Below are 23,265 nucleotides of genomic sequence, written 5' to 3'. Positions count from 1 at the left end.
TGCATGCTCTATCTGAATCACAAAAGAAAAAAATTTGGGTTCAGTGTCTCTTTAAAACTTTTTGATAATATGTCTGTTTAATGCTTAGAAGTTTAGTTCTTAGAACCATTCAAAGTTATAATCCCTTACATAATCTGTATTATGATGTTGTATATTCACAGAACCCAAAAGAGGTCCTTCAGATATGTGAGTTATACACATTTTCATACTTAGGTATTCAAAGACCCAAAAGTGTTCTATTATTTCCTACCTTCTACAAATTACTTTTATAGGAGGCCAAGAGCCCAAGAGTGGCCCAATGCGTAGTGAATAGAAGGTATATTTATAAGAAGAAAAAAAATCAGGTTTCATAAAAATAAAAAAATAAAATGATGTCATGATTTAGGTTGTTTTAAATCAAGTATCCTTATGTACCTGACAACATTTGTATACCTATATTTGTGCAATTTGTTTGCAATTTTTTTTATTCTTTACTCTGTATGCTTAAGAACCTCAATAAAGAAAACAAATGTGTTTGTGCACAGATTCTACTAAAATATAAAAAGTTAGGAGTTGCTTAACCAGAACTTATGTTTAAGCCATTGGTCCATTTTGAAAATAGTAAAATGAATTGCCTTCCTTGTTATTCTTATACACCAGGGTTTTCGTCCACACTGCTGATGATTAGGTCAAATTCTCACCACCTCAGTTGCCTCAGTTCCTCTATACTGTGTTGCTTTAGCAGTGTATTTGCTGTTTCCAATTGTGTCATTCTGCAGTTAAACAGTGTTGTGATGTCACTTGTACCTTCAAGTATGACCGATTCCAATGCGGTAGTCAGAGTACTTGAGATAAAGGTGTATTTTTTATTACTACCATAACCAAATACTGGTAGATTATATCTGATCACTCTGATACACATACAGCTTACAGCAGCAGAGTCCAGTCTAGGAGGACAGTAGCCGGCAGCAGCCTTATTGGAGGTGGCTTTAAAATATATTTTATTTCACCACAGCACAAGAGTCTAGGTGGAGAAAAAGCAGCACTGAAGTTGACCTCTAGAAGATTATAGTACAAACAAACCCCAACAATACATCTGTAAGGGAGGTAATCAGAGAGACGTGCCGACTTCGACACAACGGCTTGCTGTTCACTAAGGATTTGGCATTCACAATGAATATTACAATTTCCCTTGCGGGAAGACTCTGGGTGCACTTGTTTCACGCTTTTTCCCAGTATGTTCTATAAACTACTTGGCCACAGTTCCTAAAGTACTGACTTCTTTGTGATACAAAGTAATCGATAAGAGGCTATTCTCAGATTAGTGAAGTTGTGCACAGTTCAGCATAAGTGCTTACCCCCTCTTCACGGCTCGCTTCCACGGATAGTGCTTGGAAACTAGGGAGAGTCCTCTCCCCCAAGTTACACCTTTTCTGAGTACTTTTGGCTGTCATGTGCTTGGAGCTCACTCCAGCTCTACAAGCCCATTCTGACAGCTTTGGTGCGGATCAACCTCTTTGTCCCTCAGCAATGACCAAACTCCACTCCGGGTGATGACGTCACCATTAAGCTGCCGGCTTCTTGGGGTGAATGGCATACATTGATTCCTGTGTCTCTCCTATTCCGGTCTCCCACGGTAAAGTAGGAGATGGATATTCGTAATTCCTTCGGCAGTCCCTTTAATTTGTGGCGGATCCTAGGTATTTAAAGATTGTAATTGAGATTGTGTCTGGTATCAAGGTTGCTCCTCTACTCCCAACACGGCCATCGTCAGAGTAGAGGAACAGAAAGGGAGGAGCAGCGAACAAATAAGATAAAACGACTTTTATTTCTTGCATTTTAAATGCCTGTAGCTAGAGGGAATATCAAGCAAGCTATGAGTACCGCATTGAAGCTGAAACGCGTAACCTGCTCTTCACTACGCTATGGGCTAATATGAATGCTGCAATTTATTTTAAGCAAGAAATAAAAGTCAAGTTTTATCTTATTGGCTTGCTGCTCCTCCATTTCTGTTACTCTACTCATTCGCAATGAATGACCACAACAGAGCAGCAGTACTGAAGAAGACTTTTACTGAAGCAGCAGAAGCGGAGTATAGGAGTGCAGCAGCAGAGATATAGCAGATAGCTTTTAAATACATTTCATTTCAGTGCAGCAGGGAAGCCTAGGAGGAGCATCAGCATTATTGCAATCCCAATTCAATTGATGTCAGAGCTTGGGGCAGGGTAACCTAGCTTTGGAAGATTTAAGTTCAGAAATTCCATTTCCTCTGTGAACTACAGTGAGAGCTGAGGGTTCAGTATATTGCCAGTTAATGAAAACACTTGTTCACTTTGCACAGTGGTTTGGGGACAAGAGAGGAGCTTTTAAGCTCCTGTAGACAGGGCAGCCCACACAGTACCCATGTCATGCCAATAGCCCAGAGGGTCTGATGCTGCTCTAGAAGGAAAAGGAAGTTCCGCAAGATAAGCCTCAACCATTTCAGTGGCACTGCTCACTTCTTGGGGGGCTTCAGTGGGTCCCAGCAAACAGTCTAATGCCTCTACCCAAAATGCAGCTGCTCAACTTAGTTGTGCAGCTGCTGGTAGGAGATGCATAAATATCTATCTCCTGCTACTGCACGTCTCCCTCAAATAGCATACCTTCTGCATTCTTTTCTTGGACCGCATGCACGATTGTTGGCAGTCTATTGTTTTGATGAGCCATTTTTCTCTTAAAGGTGGCACTGGTGGTACAACTGGAGGTGGCTGGGAGACATAGGCACCCATTTAAAAAGCTCCGTAGTAAGCTTCTGGGCACGTGTTTCTGGCGAGTCTTCAGACTCGCCAGAAACAGCAGTTATGAAGCAGCGGTCACAAAGACTGTTGCTCCATAACCCTGTCCGCCTGCTCTGAGCAGGCGGACAGACATTGCTCGAATTCAACCCGATCGAGTACGATCGGATTGATTGACACTTCCCTGCTGGCGGCCCATTGGCCGCGAGTCTGCAGGGGGCAGCGTTGTACCAGCAGCTCTTGTGAGCTGCTGGTGCAATGCTGAATATGTAGAGTGTATTGCTCTCCGCATTCAGCGAGGTCTGGCGGACCTGATCCGCACTGTCGGATCAGGTCCGCCAGACTTTGTTAAATAGAGAGTTAAATAGTATCCTCTAACAATTTTATTACAGAAAATCTAGTTCTTTGTATTTTCTCTAACACAAAAATGGGATTTGTGGGATCGTGTACTATGTTTCAGAATAATGTAATGCCCCAACTGCAATAACAACTACTTTATTTATAGCAGTACTATGCATTGTTTGTGCAATAAGCCATTCAAAAAGTATGATTAAAATTTTTTAAAATATGTTAGCTATTCTAGACAACAAATCCGAGTCTCAGGCAGGAGCCCTGCCAGCAGCGACCCCACTTCAATAACAATTAAATCTTAAAGCTGATACTATGATTCAGAATTAACACAAGAAAAAAATAAACAAATCCCTGCTTGAGAAAGAATAGAACATTTGTAGTTAAGGCACTGACAGTTCGATGCACTTGCCCTAAAAGAAAAGTTACTGCTTCTGAATCTGATCTAATTCTGCACACACACAATTCACAAGACTGCAAACAAAAAAGAAAAACTGCTGGTGACACAAGAGTGTCCCGCTATAGGGGGCGCTATGGTGCAAAGATATAAAATATCTAACAGACTAGTGTATCAGATCATACACCAATCTGTATGCATATACAATATGACGATTGTTATGAACAATCAAAGATTACAATAAATGTCTTATCTGAGTCCTTATAAGGAAGATTTGAGATCTCAAGTCCAGATACTCCAAAAATTTTCTTCTATGACAATAATACCAAAAAAGAACCTTGGGATCAATCTTGCATATTCAAGGCAGCTCCTCTCAAAGAATGCAAACAACCAGATATCTGTGAGATATCTGTGAGAGCAGTGGTACTGTTCCTTTTGTAAGTATAACCACAATACAAGACCTGTTTCTATTATCATTACCACCACAGTATCACACTAGGAGGCTCCCTCTTTTTTGTGATTTTCTTCTCACAGATACCTAAACAAAAAAGAAAGAACACACACAGGGGACGATTTACTTAGCAGCAGATGCTGCTTATTCCACGTGAGCCTTCAGGCTCACCGTAATTAGGAGTTAAGAAGCAGCGGTCATAAGTCTGCTGCTTCTTAACTCATCAGATACGATCGGGATGATTGATATCCCTGCTAGTGGATGATTGGCCGCAAATGTGCAGGGGGCGGCATTGCACAAGCATTTCACCAGAAATGCTTGTGCAATGATAAATGCCGACAGCTTATGCTGTCGGCATTTAGCGATGTCGGGCGGACATGATTCGTTACAGCTACATTTGATAAATCTACCTCACAGTCTCTACTATCTCTCAAGCACAGCACCATCACTGTTGATGATTGCATTTGAGTCAATTACTAAATAACTCATAGAGGCCTAGTTATCAACGTGTCTACTTACCTGCCATCGCCGCCGTGGACCTGAATATGCTCTACCAAAGTTATCAATAAAGCTGTCAAAAAGCCACACACCAAGTACGGGGCGATGAGCAGCGGACTGTGATAGTTATCACTCATCCGATCTTGCTGCTCTTCAGCTTTTTCCCAGCTTTATTGATACCCCTGTCACTAAGCATTCACACTAAACTACACTGTTCTACCCCCTATACCGGCGCCCCCGGAGCCCCCCGCAACTAAATAAAGTTATTAACCCCTAAACCGCCGCTCCTAGACCAGCTCTATCGGAATTAAGGTAGGAAAAATCTGATTGGCTGATTGAATCAGCCAATCAGATTGAAGTTCAATCCGATTGGCTGATCCAATCAGCCAATCAGATTGAGCGCGCATTCTATTGGCTGATCGGAACAGCCAATAGAATGTGAGCTCAATCTGATTGGCTGATTCACTCAGCCAATCAGATTTTTCCTACCTTAATTCCGATTGGCTGATAGAATCCTATCAGCCAATCGGAATTCGAGGGACGCCATCTTGGCTGACGTCACTTAAAGGAACCGTCATTCGTCGGGAAGTCGTCGGTGGAAGAAGATGGCTCCGCGTCGGCTCATCTGAAGATGGCTCCGCTCCGGATGGATGAAGATTGAAGACGCCGCCTGGATGAAGACTTCAATCGGATGGAAGACCTCTTCAGCGCCCCTTGGATGATGACTTCAATCGGATGGAAGACTTCTTCAGCGCCCCTTGGATGATGACTTCGGCCGCTGCGGATGTCCTCTTCTGTTCCATCGGTGGTCGGCTGGCTGAAGACGGCTAAAGGTAGGATGATCTTCAGGGGGGTAGTGTTAGGTTTATTTAAGGGGGGTTTGGGTTAGAGTAGGGGTGTGTGGGTGGTGGGTTTTAATGTTGGGGGGGGGGTTGTAATTTTTTTTTACAGGCAAAAGAGCTGATTTCTTTGGGGCATGCCCCGCAAAAGGCCCTTTTAAGGGCTGGTAAGGTAATAGAGCTGTTAACTTTTTAATGTAGAATAGGGTAAGGCATTTTTTATTTTGGGGGCTTTGTTATTTTATTAGGGGGCTTAGATTAGGTGTAAGTAGCTTAAAATTGTTGTAATATTTTTTAAATGTTTGTAACTTATTTTTTTTAATTTTTTGTACTTTAGTTAGTTTATTTAATTGTATTTAATTGTAGGTATTTGTAGATAATTAATTTAATTTATTTAATGATAGTGTAGTGTTAGGTGTAATTGTAACTTAGGTTAGTTTTTATTTTACAGGTAAATTTCTCTTTATTTTAGCTATGTAGCTATTAAATAGTTATTAACTATTTAATAGCTATTGTACCTAGTTAAAATAAATTGAAATTTGCCTGTAAAATAAAAATAAATCCTAAGATAGATACAATATAATTATTATTTATATTGTAGCTATATTAGGGTTTATTTTAAAGGTAAGTATTTAGTTTTAAATAGGATTAATATAGTTAATAAGAGTTATAATATTTAGATGTATTTAATATTTAAGTTAGGTGGGTGTTAGGGTTAGGGTTAGACTTAGGTTTAGGGGTTAATAATAGAGTTAGGGTTAGACTTAGGTTTAGGGGTTAATAATTTTATTATAGTGGCGGCGTTGTAGGGGGGGCAGTATAGGGGTTAATAAATTTATTATAGGTTGCGGCGGTATAGGGGGGCAGGATAGGGGTTAATAAATTTATTATAGGTGGCGACGGTGTAGGGGGGGTCAGATTAGAGGTTAATAAGTTTAATATAGGTGGCGGCTGGGTCCGGGAGTGGCGGTTTAGGGGTTAAACAATTTATTTAGTTGCGGCGGGGTCCAGGATCGGCAGGATAGGGGTTAATAAATTTATTATAGGTGGCGGCAGTGTAGGGGGGGCAGGATAGGGGTTAATAGGTATTATGTAGGTGTCGGCGGGATCCGGGAGTGGCGGTTTAGGGGTTAGCATATTTATTATAGTTGCGGCGGGGTCTGGGAGCGGCGGTTTAGGGGGGAATAACTTTATTTAGTTGCGGCAGTATAGGGGGCAACAGATTAGGGGTTAATATGTATAATGTAGGTTGCGGCGGGGTCCGGGAGTGGCGGTTTAGGGAGTAATACATTTATTTAGTTGCGGCGGTGTAGGGGGGGGGGGGCAGATTAGGGGTGTTTAGACTAGGGGTACATGTTAGGGTGTTAGGTGTACACATTTCCCATAGGAATCAATGGGATGTCGGGCAGCAGCGATCATGAGCTTTCGCTATGGTCAGACTCCCATTGATTCCTATGGGATCCGCCGACCTCCAGGGCGGCGGATTGAAAACCAGGTACGCTGGGCCGGAAAAGTGCCGAGCGTACCTGCTAGTTTTTTGATAACTAGCAAAAGTAGTCAGATTGTTCCGAACTTGTGTTCGGAACATCTGGAGTGACGTAAGAATCGATCTGTGTCGGAGTGAGTCCGGCAGATTGAAGCTTATGTCACTAAATTCTACTTTTGCTGGGCAGCAGGGCTTGATAACTAAGGTGAATCAGCCTTGCCACAAATACGCTGCGGAATTCCAGCGTATTTGAGGTTGACGGCTTGATAACTAGGGGCCATAGAGGAACACAACTGCACTTTCCAAAAGCCCAAGTAAAATATTTTAAAATGGCTGAGCTTCCTCTAGTCTCCCACCTCCCGATTCTAGGTTAAAACTGGATTGGACAAGCCTGTATGGCATTTAATAAGCAAACACAGAGGATGTGCCTCATAGGGTAATATTTCACCAAAATATGTTAAGGACAAAAACAAAACACTTCCAGTGTAAATAGCACACAAGTGGTGCAGAGAAGATATGATGGGAACATCAAGAGTCCCCCCAGCTAGACTCCATACAGCAGGAATCTAAAATAAAGTAAGGGAAGATCACCCCACAGTCAACATTGGCAGCTAGGAAGTTAATCTCTGAAGCTGGATCCCCTCTCAGTCTATCACAGCAGTGGTCCCGCCTCACAGTCCTATGTCAACAATCAGGATCACCCCAGCCACACCTGATCAGCATGTAAAGTAAAGGCTCTGTCATATCACAGTAATTCTCAATCTCTATACTTCATCTTTTCCACGTTTCACTGTCCCTTTAAACATAATATCACATGACCGTTATGCCTTTATAAGCCCTCCTCTCTAATTCATCGATGCTTGGTAATTTGATTCACATGAGGAGTGATCACAACTTTCAAGAAGCTCTCTCCATTTTCGTCAAGTTGTTTTCTAACTTTATATCTGCAAAGTTCTCTTCAATCACAGGACAGCATACTTCATTCTGAAACGCTAACTGACATTCAGCGTGTCTGCAGTAGTTCGGCGTCTGACGTCATCAGCACTCCGGGAGTCAGTGTCGCAGCTCCTCTCTGTTGCCGGATTCAACACTGCTTCTCAGGACAACTGAATTGCTATCAAGCATAGTCTTCACAAGTACACGCTGGTCATGAAGTGTTGGGTATCGTACTAAACATAAAGTTATTGCTGAAGTTACGCTAATATCATATGTTCCTAAGACTGTATATACTAACTAATCAAGCTTATACATATACGTTACTAATGGAAAGTGTGCATGTTTAACATCCTCTGCATATATCCTGGTTATTTCTGCATACAATACACTGCCATAACAATTCTGCTGCATTCATAAATAAGGTTGCATATGAACTTTACTAACCTGAACATTAAAGCATTGTACCTGATTGATAAGCTACAAGCTATTTAAAGAGATACTAACAGAGCTTCAATTACATAAAGTTATATTTTATTCTATATCCAAAGAGATTATCTATTGTTTAGCAAATGCTATTATAGTACTTAGGAAAGTATTAGCACACTCACATTGTTGTGCATATCTCCAACAACTAAAGATAGTTGTTATTTACTTTTGACCTAAACAGGTCACCCTCAGTCAATGAGCATAATAAGGTTCCTAGTTTATCAAGGTACCTAGGTTTGGTGTGAGACTGAGTGGAGTAGATACAACTGGGTTCATATTAATTATATAATAAATCCTCACATATTACCAAGCCACCCTTAACCCACTTGTATCTATAATGGATGTTACTGAATTGTCCAACCGTGTTGGAACCCTTTCTCAAAATATGGATATAATGATCCAGGGTCTTAGGGACCTCCAAGTTGAAAATCAGGAATTACGAAAATATATTAGAGATCATGTACCTACTCAAACTTTACCAACACCTCTTGTTTCTCCTGAGCCACAAATATGTCCACCTGAGAGATTTTCTGGAGACAGAACTCAATTTAGAGACTTTAAAAATTCATGTACTTTATTATTTTCATTGAAACCAAGAACTTATCCTACCGAAAGGGTTAAAGTTCTAACGGTAATTTCTTATCTCACTGGTGAAGCCAAGGCATGGGCTAATGCATACTATGAGAAAGAAGATCCTATCTTAAACTCATTAGAATCATTTTTTAATGCCATGTCCTTACTATATGAAGATCACGACAAACAAGCTTCAGCAGAAAATTCTATCAGACATCTGCGACAAGGTAGATGCCCTGTAGAAGAATATATAACTGATTTCAAAAGATGGGCACCTGACACACAGTGGAATAACCCAGCTTTGACAAATCAATTCCGTATTGGATTAGCGGATGCTCTAAAAGATGAATTTGCACGTGTGGTTATTCCTAAGGACTTAGAAAATCTTATGACCTTGTCTATATCTATTGATCGACGTTTGAGGGAAAGGAAGATTGAAAGAGGGTCATCAGAATTATCCACCAAGAAAGCCTATAGCTCTCATTCAGTTTCCACTGTCCGTTTAACAGATGAGCCTATGGAGATAGGTTTTGTCAAAGGTCCTCTTAAACCTGAAGAAAAGGCTAGACGAAGACAACTTAATCTTTGTTTATATTGTGCTGCTAAGGATCACGGAGTAAAGGAGTGTCCAATTCTGTTAAAATCAAAAAAGGGTAAGCAAGAGATAGCTCATTTAAATGAGACTGTTATAAAAAACTCATCTCACTTTACTCTTTCTGTTTGTCTACAGTGGGATCAACATCAACTTAAAGCCCAGGTGGTAATCGATTCAGGAGCAACTAATAATTTCATTCATTCATCCTTTGTTGAAAATCACAAGATTCCTATAATTAAAAAATTAATTGCATTACCTATTCGAGTTGTTGATGGTTCTTTTATCAATTCAGGTCCCGTTACCCATCATACTGATCCATTATCATTAACATTTTCATCAGGTCACTCTGAATTGTGTACCTTTGAGGTTATTCATTCCCCTTTGTACCCCATAATTCTAGGACTCTCATGGCTAAAGAAACATCAACCAAACATCTCATGGAATAGTGGTACTATTTCCTTCGACTCACCATATTGTAAAAAACACTGTACACAATCACAAACTATATTACAGGTTGATATCACAAATATACCAACAGAGTATTCAGATTTTTATGATGTTTTTGATAAGGTTGAGGCTCAATCTCTACCTCCCCACAGACCCTACGACTGTCCTATCGATTTAAAACCAAACAGTAAAATCCCTTATGGTCGTATATATCCACTCTCTGAACCAGAACTGCTTCATCTCAAAGGATATCTTGAGGAAAATCTAAAGAAAGGTTTTATTCGGCCTTCTACATCTTCAGCTGGTGCCGGGATCTTTTTCGTGAAGAATAAAGATGACAGTCTCAGGCCTATAATTGACTATAGACAACTGAACAATTGTACAATAAAAAATAGATATCCTTTACCTCTTATTCCAGAACTCATAGAGAGGTTACAGGGTGCTACCATTTTCACCAAACTGGATTTAAGAGGTGCATATAATTTAATTAGAATTCGCAAAGGTGATGAATGGTTAACTGCCTTTCGCACTAGGTATGGTCTCTATGAGTATTGTGTCATGCCTTTTGGTTTGTGCAATGCACCTGCAACTTTTCAGTTTTTCATTAATGATGTTTTCAAAGATTTACTTGACACATACATTGTCATTTATTTGGACGATATTCTCATTTATTCAAATTCCAAAGAGGATCACATACAACATGTCAGAACAGTTCTTTCAAGATTAAGACAGAACAACTTATATGTTAAGGCAGAAAAATGTATATTCAATTCTGATACTATTTCTTTCCTGGGGTATCATATTTCACCAAAAGGAATATCCATGGAGGACAACAAAGTACAAGCTATCACTAACTGGCCTATTCCAAAAAATAAGAAAGAGCTCCAGAGATTCCTAGGATTCTCAAATTTTTATAGAAAATTTATTAAAGGTTTCTCTACTATTGCAAAACCTCTCACATTACTCACCCGAAAGAATAACAAATACCACTGGAACCAACAGGCAGATGAGTCTTTTAACGCTCTCAAACATAGTTTCATTACCGCTCCAATTCTACAATTCCCAGATCCATCGAAACAATATACATTAGAAGTAGATGCATCCGAATTTGCAATAGGAGCCATTCTGTCTCAAAAAGATTCTTCTACCAACATGCTTCATCCTGTTGCATATTATTCTCGGGTTATGAATTCGGCCGAAATTAATTACCCAATTGGGGAAAAAGAACTTCTAGCCATCAAGGCTGCATTAGAATTTTGGAGACATCTATTAGAAGGCGCAAGATTTCCAATCATCATATTTACAGATCATCGTAATCTACAATATCTAAAAACTAACAAAAGTCTTTCTTCCAGACAAGTCAGATGGAGTTTATTCTTTACTAGATTTGATTTTATAATCACTTATCGTCCAGGAGTAAGAAATACAAAGGCAGATGCTCTATCTAGATATTCAACTCCATTAACTGAGAGTTCTGAACTAAACTCAATAATACCACCAGAAAAATTCATTGGCCTCTTAGTGGGAAAAACATCTATTCTCAAAGAACAACAACAGAATGATCCATTGATTAATGATTCTAGGATTCATAAAGGTAATGATGGATTTTACCATGGTCATGCACTGTATGTTCCAGAATCTCTTAGGAATGACATTTTAGCTATGGCACATGATATTCCACTTTCAGGACATCCTGGTTTCAAGAAAACTCTTCATTTAATTCAAAGGGATTTTTGGTGGCCGCATATGATTCAGTCTGTAAAACAGTACATACAAGGGTGTGCTGTATGTACCAAATGTAAATCTCAAAGAATTCACCCTTATGGTTTACTTCTATCTCTTCCAATCGCTGACAGACCTTGGCAAGATATTGCCCTAGACTTCATTGTCGATCTACCTCCCTCTTCTAACAACACAGTAATCCTGGTTGTTGTGGATCTCTTTTCAAAAATGGCACATTTTATACCTATTCACACTTTGCCAACAGCTTCAGAAACAGCAGAATTGTTCATCAAACATATTGTCAGATTGCATGGGTTACCTAAGTCTATTACGACTGACAGGGGTACACAATTTACCTCTCGATTTTGGACACAACTCTGTTCTAGTTTGCATATTGATCGCCGTTTGAGTTCAGCTTACCATCCTCAAACAAACGGTCAGACCGAAAGGACTAATCAGAGTTTAGAGCAATATCTAAGATGCTACTGTACATTTCAGCAAGACAACTGGTCTTCTCTTCTTCCTACTGCTGAATTCTCATATAATAACACCATTAATTCATCTACCAATACAACTCCATTTTTCATTAACTATGGGTTTCATCCCTCTTATCATCTTCTTCAAAGATCAGAAAGTTCTTGTCCCTTGGTAAATGACACTGTGAATACAATTGCTGAAGGATTCATTCAACTAAAACAGATTTTACTACAATCTCAAGAAAGGCAAAAACGTTATTATGACTTAAGGAGAACAAAACCTCCTGAGTATAAGGTGGGAGATCTAGTTTGGTTGTCTTCTAAACACTTGAAGCTTCACATTCCCAGTAAAAAGCTTGGTTCTCTGTTTATTGGTCCTTACAAAATTATTAGGATTGTTAATGCTAATGCTGTCACATTACAACTACCAAGTTCTTTTAAGATACATCCAACATTTCATGTATCCCTTTTGAAACCTTATGTTCCAGTCAGAGATCAAGCCCTGACAACTCAAGTTCCGACACTCATTGAGGATGAAGTATCATATGAAGTTGATTCCATTTTGGATTCTAGATTCTATAAGAATTCTCTACAGTATTTAGTTCGGTGGAAAAATTATTCATCAGAAGAGGATTCTTGGGAACCATCCACTAACTTATCAGCCCCTAGATTGGTATCTCTGTTTCATCGCAGACATCCAGACCGTCCCAAACCCTGATCTGCGGAGCAGATCGTTAAGGGGGGTGTCCTGTCATATCACAGTAATTCTCAATCTCTATACTTCATCTTTTCCACGTTTCACTGTCCCTTTAAACATAATATCACATGACCGTTATGCCTTTATAAGCCCTCCTCTCTAATTCATCGATGCTTGGTAATTTGATTCACATGAGGAGTGATCACAACTTTCAAGAAGCTCTCTCCATTTTCGTCAAGTTGTTTTCTAACTTTATATCTGCAAAGTTCTCTTCAATCACAGGACAGCATACTTCATTCTGAAATGCTAACTGACATTCAGCGTGTCTGCAGTAGTTCGGCGTCTGACGTCATCAGCACTCCGGGAGTCAGTGTCGCAGCTCCTCTCTGTTGCCAGATTCAACACTGCTTCTCAGGACAACTGAATTGCTATCAAGCATAGTCTTCACAAGTACACGCTGGTCATGAAGTGTTGGGTATCGTACTAAACATAAAGTTATTGCTGAAGTTACGCTAATATCATATGTTCCTAAGACTGTATATACTAACTAATCAAGCTTATACATATACGTTACTAATGGAAAGTGTGCATGTTTAACATCCTCTGCATATATCCTGGTTATTTCTGCATACAATACACTGCCATAACAATTCTGCTGCATTCATAAATAAGGTTGCATATGAACTTTACTAACCTGAACATTAAAGCATTGTACCTGATTGATAAGCTACAAGCTATTTAAAGAGATACTAACAGAGCTTCAATTACATAAAGTTATATTTTATTCTATATCCAAAGAGATTATCTATTGTTTAGCAAATGCTATTATAGTACTTAGGAGAGTATTAGCACACTCACATTGTTGTGCATATCTCCAACAACTAAAGATAGTTGTTATTTACTTTTGACCTAAACAGGTCACCCTCAGTCAATGAGCATAATAAGGTTCCTAGTTTATCAAGGTACCTAGGTTTGGTGTGAGACTGAGTGGAGTAGATACAACTGGGTTCATATTAATTATATAATAAATCCTCACAGGCTCTAATATCAGATGAACTAGAATATAAGGAAATCCAAACATGTTTATTAAAACATTTAAAGCAGCAACACTTTTCTCAGCCGCTCAGGGGCCATTTTATCAGGCTGTTTTGTATTCCTACAATACAGTAGTGATCCTAGCTGAGGCACTCTTGATTTGCACATTGTGCCATAGCCTTACCGCATTTACACTATAACGGATTTGATTTGTGTGCTTGCCATATGTTGGTGAGATACTACCCTATGATTTGCCAAATTATATCTGCTCCTCCCTCCTTTACTTAGTGTCATGCCCCTTTTTCTTGGCGCAGAATGAATGAACAAATGGAACAACACTAATTATTCATATATTTATGTTCATTTCATCTCCTATTTCATTTGGATATTCAAGTTTTTGACTAATTCCCAAATCGGCATAAATTCAGATGAATCTCTGTGTTTCCAAAGCTGAATTCATATAGATGTTTATGACCAAATGTTATATTTCAAATAAAAATACCCTATACTTTAATATCAGGTAAAAATATGTTTCCAAATCTTCATTACTGTGGTTCAATATTAAAGTGACATTGAATAGCTTTATATGTGATGCAAACTATTTCAAGGTTTTTGACATTTAAGATAAATGATAAAAGAAAGGTTTTCTTACTTATCAGTGTTGACATTCATCTAGATTATGAGTTTTGTGCTAAACAGGGTGCGAAAAAAATAACGGCAAAAAAATGTTGACTCCCTAGAAAAGAGGAGTAATGTATCTTTAAGTTATTGAACCTCAACTGCAGAATTAAATAAACCAGTTTGTAAGATAATAAGAGTTGTGGAATTTGTTTGGAGGTTTCCCTGATAACAGAGGGGTAATGGGTATGGTAACTTACTGGAGAACAGGAATCCTCTGTTCGTTCAGGGATATAAACAGTTAATCTTAGGTTTAAGCAAACACACATAAAATGCTAAGGCTGCAGTGTAGCCTTACCTGTGTGCACGTAACAGCTAATACCTTACAATTGACAAAATAAGTAGTGAGCAGTGGATGTTTAGTTAAAGAACTTGGCATATACTGAGTGTATAAATACAATATCTTCCTAGTAACATACAAGATAAGAGACCACTGAAGGAATGCACAGCAGTGAAGTAAAGTTCAACCACAGAACATAGCTAAGCTAGGCCGGTTATAACACGGAGTAACAGATTCAAACTCATGAATAAAGTCTCTGAAGTAAGTATTAATAAAGTCACATAAAGTCCGTAACAGATGCAGATCGAGACTTACTTTAGGTGGTCCCTGGAGTTTGATCGGTGTGTCACAGTCTGGAAGCAGGAGAGAGCAGTTGCTGCCGTGGTTGTAGGCTGTTAGGATGCGAGTTGGCGTGTGACGTCACCACACGAACGGATTCTTAAGGATTTATAGAAGGAGTTAGGGGAGTGTCAGATAAGCTTAAAGGTATATACAAGGAGTTTTTATAAAAGGTATTAAACGGAATAGTAGCATATTTGACAAACACTAACCCCGAAGATCCACTTACAGTTTTTGAAGACCGGACAGCCATCCTCATCAAGCCGGGAGAAGTCTTTATCCAAGTGGGCAGAAGTCCTCAATGAAGCCAGGAGAAGTCTTCATCCAAGAGGGCAGAAGTCCTCAACGAAGCCGGGAGAAGTCTTCATCCAAGCGGCATGAAGTCGTCCTCCAGGCGAGCAGAAGTCTTCTTCCAGACAGCATCTTCTATATTCATCCTTTCGATGCGGAGCGGCTCCATCTTCATATGGTCCCAGCCGTACACTGAAGGTTCCTTTAAATGACATCATCCAAGATGGCGTCCCTTGAATTCAGATTAGCTGATAGAATTCTATCAGCCAATCAGAATTAAAGGTGAAAAAATCCTATTGGCTTCAATCCTATTGGCTGATCCAATTAGCCAATAGGATTGAGCTCGCATTCTATTGGCTGATTGGAACAGGGAATTAAAAGGGCATTCAGCTCTTTTACAAGTGCCCAAAGACCTAATCTAAAAAAAAAACCACGAACCCCATAAAATCTACTCACGGTTCCTGAAGTCGGGGATGTCTTCTATCTTTATCCCGGTGGCGCGGAGCGGAGCTATCCTGGACGGCGATGACATCCTGCGTGGAGCTTCCTCTTCATATGAACATCGTCGTACACTGAAGTTGAATGCAAGGTACCTGTTTCAAAATGGCATACCTTGCATTCCTATTGGCTGATTTGATTCTTCAAATTCTAATCAGCCAATAGAATGAGAGCTACTGAAATTAGTTAGTTTAAACTTAGTTTTGTTTATTTCGCAGGTAAGTTATAATTTTTTTAAAGATAGTTATATTGTAATTTTAATTTAAAGTTAAGGGGGGTCGGGTTTAGGGGTTAATAGTTTAATTTAGTTTTTTGCGATGTAGAGGAGCGGCGGTTTGTGGGTAAATAGGTATAGTTTAGTAGTTACGATGTGGGGGGCTGGAGGTTTAGGGGGTTTATACTTTATTATAGTGTTGGCGATGTGGGGGGCCAGCAGCAGTTTAGGGGTTAATAGGTTTATTTAGGTGTCAGCAATGTCAGGGGGGGCGGCGGATTAGGGGTTAATAAGTTTAATATAGTGTTTGCGATGCGGGAGGGTGGCGGTTTAGGAGTTAATAGGTAGTTTATGGGTGTTAGTGTACTTTGTAACAGTTTAGTTATGAGATGGCGGAATGGATCGTGTCGGTATAGGCTGTAACGCAAGCATTTTAGCCGGACCGCACAACCTGTAATACCGGGGCTATGAAAATCCCGCACTCAAACGTAATTTTTTTGAGCGTGGAATGGACTTTGTGTTACAGGCTAAAATGCTTGCGGTATAGTTATACCGCCGCAACTCATAATATGTGTTCCCGGCCATTCCATGCGCAATGGCCAATTTTTCAACAATATAGCTGTACCGCAAAACTCGTACTCTTGCCAATTGAGAGCTAAATAATAAACTCTATACACAGCCTAGGGTTGGTAAATCCATATTTGATTTATATATAATGTAATTAAGTGTACATAGACCTGATAGATATGTTAATCCATGATTTATAAGTGTGTATAATCAAATGAATTATATGATAACTAGTCCTAAAGCCCGTTCACATGGGCCATTTTTTGCAGTACAGCGGTCCCACCCCTTGCTCTCTCTCTCCCCCTCTCTTTTGTGCTCTCTCTCTCTTTTGCACTCTCCCTCTCACCCCTCTTTTACGCTCTCTCCCCCTCTCTTTTGTGCTCTCTCTCTCCCCTCTCTTTTACACTCTCTCCCCCCTCTCTTTTGCGTTCTCTCTCTCTTTTGCGCTCTCTCTCTTCCCCCCCTCTTTTGCGTGCTCTCTCTCCCCCTCTCTTTTGTGCTCTCTCTCTCCCCCCCTCTTTTGCACTCTCTCTCTCCCCCTCTCTTTTGCGCTCTCTCTATCCCCCCTCTCTTTTGCGCTCTCTCTCCCCCTCTCTTTTGCGCTCTCTCTATCCCCCTCTCTTTTGCGCTCTCTCTCTCCCCCTCTCTTTTGCTCTGTCTCTCTCTCCTTTTTTTGCTCTCTCTCTCCATCCCTCTCTTTTGCTCTTTCTCTCCATCCCTCTCTTTTGCTCTCTCTTCCCCCTCTCTTTTTTGCTCTCTCTTTCCACCTCTCTATTGCTCTCTCTCCCCCTCTCTTTTTCTCTCTCTCCCCCTCTCTTTTTCTCTCTCTCCCCCTCTCTTTTTCTCTCTCTCCCCCTCTCTTTTTCTTTCTCTTCCCTCTATTCTGCTCTTTCCCCTCTATTTTTCTCTATCTCCCCCATCTATACTGCACTTTCCCCTCTCTTCTGCTCTTCCCCCTCTCTTTAGCTCTTTCCTATCTCTTTTTGTCTCTCCCCCTCTTTCTATTTCTCTCCCCTCTCTGTCGCGCCGACCGCACCCGGCCACCCCCCCCCCCCGCCATGCCCAATTACATCCCCCGCCTCCCCCGACAATGTCCGGTCACGCCCATGCTCCCTTCGGACACACCCATGTTCATGCCCAGTCACACCCACTTTCGCCGCAAACGACATGTCTCTACTGCGCATGACAGCTTCGGACAAACACACTTGGCCTTTTATATAATAGGATGTGATAAGTCTGAGTATTAATATATAAAGAAATTGTGACAAAAGAGAAAAAAGGAAATATATTAATTGAAAGAGAGAAAATATCTAAGTTTTGTTTAAACTTTTAAAAGATTTGGCTCAGTTCATATTTATTATTGTCCTCACCCATGGCCGGATATCACACAAAGTCTTTGAGATTTTTTTAGACCTTGGGGCATATTTATCAAACTCCGTATGGAGCTTGAAGCCCCGGCTCGCCAGAAACACAAGTTATGAAGCAGCGGTCTAAAGACCGCTGCTCCATAACCTGTCTGCCTGCTCTGAGGCGGCGGACAGAACTCGCAACAAATCAACCCGATCGAATTCGATCGAGTTGATTGACACCCCCTGCTGGCGGCCGATTGGCCGCGAATCTGCAGGGGTCTGCGTTGCTCCAGCAGTTCACAAGAACTGCTTGTGCAATGATAAATGACGACAGCATACACTGTCTGCATTTATTGATGTGCGGCGGACATGATCCGCAATATCAGATAATGTCCGTCTGCACCTGTTAAATAGGCCCCTGAGTATTGTTATGTTGGAGTCTCTCTTTCACATAAAAAAACTACATAGCAACATAAACATTTCTCAAGATAAAATTCGTGTTTCTAAATGTTTATTATGGGTCTCACCCCACCAAGTCTTCTTAGATCATCTCACCTGAACAGCGAGGTTTTGAATATCAGACCGTCATTGTGAAAGAGTCTATAAATTATTAGGCCGGCAGATATATTTGTTGTAATAATAATATTAATAACATGAAAACTAAACATAAAACCAATGCAAAGACATTAATAAAAAAACATTAAATATAACAATTAAAATAGGTAAATACAATCTGTAACACAGGATGTATAGCATAAGAATAAGTGACTAGAATATTGTAACTGTAAAATGTCATATCTGTGTATATGTGTTTGTTTTGGCCTTGTAGCCTTACATTTTTTTTTACACACAGTTGGAAGTGACAGGTGCCAGAGATGAGGACAATAACATCCAGCATCCGGGGAATATGGTGAAACTAAAGCTGAAGGCAGACTACAAGGCTGAAGTTGGACTTGCGATTGTAGACAAGAGATTGAATTGGATTAGTATGAAGTATCGTCTCTCTCAGAGTAAGGTGAGAAAACCATAGTGTATTAAAGTAACAGTAATCAGCATGTCTATGGCCCATGGAGATAATGTTCAAGAGTCCACAGGTCCATGCAAGTAAAGATCACAACCTCCTGGAGCTTGGTCTCACTGTTACTTAGAGCTTGATAAAGAAAAGGGGCTGGACCTCTGAGTCGCAGCAAGTAGCATGTTTAGTCCTAAGAATACCAAGAGAACAAAGCAAAAATGGTGATAAAAGCAAATTGGAAAGTTGTTTTAAATTACATGCCCTATCTAAATCATGAAAGTTTTTTTGGACTTGACTGTCCCTTTAAATATCTACTCAACCGACCTCAACAAGATTTTAGTGGTGCAGCTGATACAGAATTTTTTCGGACTAAAAGAGGGTTCATGCATTCTGATTATAATACTTTGAACTCACAAAAGAAACAACTTATTAAATCTTCTTGCTGATACAGCATGATAATTTGATCATAGAGAATAATATGACTAAATTGTAGCGTGATTTCAATTTATATTGAGCTGTAATTCAAACAAATGGGTTCAGCCTACCTCTATAACATTTACAGTGTACTATAAAATTGGTTATCCCAGCTGCAGAGTTAGAAATGTATGGATAATAGTTCCATTATGTTTATTTTTTATATGAAATAGCTGTTTCTGCTAATTGAAACCACAACCCAATACAATTGACTGAGCTTGTAGGGAAAGTAAATCTTATCTGTCTAATTATTTACACAAAGTCCTCCTTAACATATTAATCACTGTTTAAACACAGGTCAATACATAGAGAGAACAATGGAAAATGAACATTTTATTACCTCTCTGTTTTTTGTAATCAATGAATTAAGTACAGACATTGCTATTATAGGTGGGGATATAATGAGCACAATCAACTATTTCTAATGACAAAAAAAGGTAAAGGAGCTTTTTGTAAACAATTTAATGCACTCTAGCAGTTAAAGTAGATCATTGGGAACACATTAAAAAAGAGAAAAAAAATACAGTACACTGTCCCTTTAAATACTGGTTGTTATCAGTGCTTTAAGAAAGTGCAGCTAAAATATTTCATTGAATTCGTGTAGCAGCAGCAATCTCCTCTTTATACAATGAATTACAAAGGGGTAGCCATGACTCTAGTTGTAATACCCAGATTATGCTGGTTAATATGGTAGATTTTAACTAAAATACGAAGCCCTAACTCTTTTTCATAATCATAACCCTTACTAAGGGTTAGGTTACAAGAGGAGCGCTAATTTAAAGTGCCCCAGTAAACGGGCTGGTTAATGCTACCGTGAAATCACGGTAGTACTTTGTGCTAGGAAAATTAACCAAATGTTCCCCAATTGCCTACCAAATAAAGTAGACAGTACCTTTTTAATAATAAAACATATGAGCATCTTTGTTTTTCTTAATATAACTGTACAAAGCAGTTATAAGGGGTTAAAGTGAGCAGATGTGGGGTGTTAGAAAAATAAAACAGCGCTGAAAAGTGACTTTATATTGTGGTCTATGGGATCTGTGTTATTATCACTTAAAATATATATGTATATATGATCATATACATATACAGTGTTAATATGTGTATATACTTATATATATATTTTACATTTTATATTTATCAATGTGTGGCAGACATGATACGCTATATCGCATTATGTCCGCTCTCACTTTGATAAATTGGCCCCCTGAGTAAGTTACAATATTGGTACACTGACTTGGGGAATAATGGGCAAGCACATCTTTAGGTCACTCTTTAGATAGTAGGGTATAAGGTACACATTTAACCACTTATGGGTATGACTTAGATGTTGGACATTTAACTTATGAGAACAGAGCAAATTAACACAGTGCAATACCATTTTCTCACTTATTAGACCAGCTAATGAGATCCAGATCACCAAAATGGTCAAAAGTGGGATGTGGTAAATATAGACTATCTATATCTATATAAGAACTCAACAGGTCAACTCACAGATAGAAAATACAAAATGTAAGATGTTACCCCCCCCCCCCCCCGTCTTGGCCGCAGACAGAGGAGCAGTGTCTGTAATGGGTTAAGCCCTACTGCATAGCTAAATTAGCTGAATAAGACTCCACCATAACTGGGGGATCAGGAACAGTAATTAACATAATCAGTATAATATGGATCTCTTAGAACTAAATATCAAGATGCCACTGCAAATAAATAACATATAATAAATAAATGACATAAAGTGAATGAATCATTATGAACAGTGGAATAAAAACAGAACAATTGGTTGTCTAACCTCTATGGGGGACTATCTCACAGGCCAAGCATATCGTAGACAATATTAAACCTAAAAGAGACAAGGGTGATAACAATGGGCTACAAATTTAAACATAAAGTCCTCATGTAAAGTCTAGTTTAACCTTCCAGATGTGAGAGTTAAGTAGCATAAGAACTTGTTTAATCAAACCAGATTAGCTCAACCCTCCAAAGACTCTCAAACGTACTGTGGTGGGTGATCTGAGCAGTCTCAACCAGACATAACCCTGCATAATGAAAGGGAAAATTTAGACAGCCAGAAAGCAAAGGGTCTGTCTGGAGAGTGACTTCTGCTGTCCCAAACTGGATAAATGTTCTGTAGGGCCTACAGTGTAAAAAACGTATGGAAAAAAATGGCACCATGTAAAGTCTGCAACCTCGATAGATAGTGCACTCAGGGTGCATAGATGGACGGTGAGGTAAGACTCTAACCTATTCCATGATGCCAGGATACAGTTAGTCGGTCTGTTACCTCCAAGAACAGCATCTCGGGACCCTCCTGTTGAAGCCTGGAACGATTACTGCCACATATCTCGGCCGAAACGCTCAATGTGCACACCTCACGGACAGTAAACAAGGCGGGGTGAGTGGGGGGTCTCCTCCACGTAAAGGCAGTAGATAGTATAGCTTAATCTCCTGGTAGTTAGACCTCAGCCCAATTAATTTATCCTGGAGTAGGATGGACAACTTGGGCAAGTTGCGTTGATCCTGTAACTGAGCAGCTCTATTGGAATTAGGATTGCAGACATGTTGTTCGGTATCCTCATAGAACTCAGCCTCGCACAGATCCTGTGACCATTCTGCGTCCCCTAGAAGATCGCTAGCTGGGTATTCTCCCCCAAAGACATTCTGAAGTGTTTGCTTCAAGTCGGAGAGATGGGTATCTAGTAACTGCAGGAGATCTGTATCCCATGTGGTCGATGCCATCTTGGGAATCTCAGCAGAGGAGAATCTTAGCATAGATGTGTAGTCCATTATTCTGTTTGCAGAAGAATCAAAAACAGAGTGTAGCCTATTTGTTCAATGTCCATTAGACCCAATAGGCTCTGTAACCCAGTTACCTGGAGGAGGGGGGGGGGGGGGGGGTATTTCACGGCAGCTTAAAACCCGTAGCCTACAATGCAGCTACGTGGTTTGGCTGAACAGCATAGGCAAAGAATGCATCCATGAATCACTCTCCCGGTGTCTTGTAGAATCGTTTGTAAATATTTAAGTTTACAATGCACAATTTGGAGCTTTATAAAACGATATAATCTATATTGGGACCGGGAGCTTCTCCCTGATGCGTCCTGACAGAACAGCACTTCGCCCCGCCCCACATACATATATATTTTTAATATGCTGCACGACTTACCCCCTTCACTGCGCTGTTATTTGCCCTGTCTATCGCCATCAGAACGAGGCTCCCATTGGAGCCTAAGGCACATTTGCATGTGCTGGTATTACGAGTAGAGTGCAAATATCTCGCTCACAAAAGCGCAATTTTGCTCTCCATTTATAACCTAGCCCTACATAAATGCTAGATAGAATGATGCAGTAAAAAAAAAATAGTCTGAGAATAACATGTAGATATATTTTTTTAAAGTTTAATTAGCTGTTTAAATATTGACAAAATAAGTTTAACGTTTTAGTGTCTATAAAACAATGGGAGCTGCCATGTAACTTAGGTCACCTTCTCTACTGTGGCCAATTAAGGACAGTTATAAATAGGTCATTAGAGTGTGGAGCCAATAGCTGTGTGGAATATAACAGTGTTCTGCACTTCAATTTCTAACAGGAACTGAAAAGCCCACAATTTCAGAATAGAAATACAGCAAAGGGGGAAAAAGTAAATAATGAAAGTATATTGCAGTTTTCTTAATGTATACAAATTATTTTATATTACAATAAAACAATATCCCTTTAATTCTGACACTAAACAGAATGCTTACCCTTAGCTAAGTGATCTGACAGCATTTTTACATGGCTGGGAAATAGTCGATGATAACTGTAACCTTTGTCATAGCCATATC

The 23,265-nt window shown here is 39.7% G+C and overlaps 1 protein-coding gene across 3 annotated transcripts in view; it reads left to right on the top strand.

The window, feature by feature from the left end:
- The window catches only part of LOC128662561 (complement C3), a 568,605-nt gene that overhangs the window by 259,178 nt on the left and 286,162 nt on the right, over positions 1–23,265 (top strand). For all 3 annotated transcript variants that reach the window (XM_053716362.1, XM_053716361.1, XM_053716360.1), the window contains one exon: positions 18,809–18,970. In XM_053716362.1, coding sequence (XP_053572337.1) covers positions 18,809–18,970 — 162 coding nt within the window. The remainder of the gene's footprint in view (positions 1–18,808; positions 18,971–23,265) is intronic.

Source organism: Bombina bombina, chromosome 6 (assembly GCF_027579735.1).
Source record: "Bombina bombina isolate aBomBom1 chromosome 6, aBomBom1.pri, whole genome shotgun sequence".
NCBI lineage: Eukaryota > Metazoa > Chordata > Amphibia > Anura > Bombinatoridae > Bombina > Bombina bombina.
The sequence above is the reverse complement of the archived record's forward strand: the minus strand, read 5'-3'. Positions and strand labels throughout refer to the sequence as shown.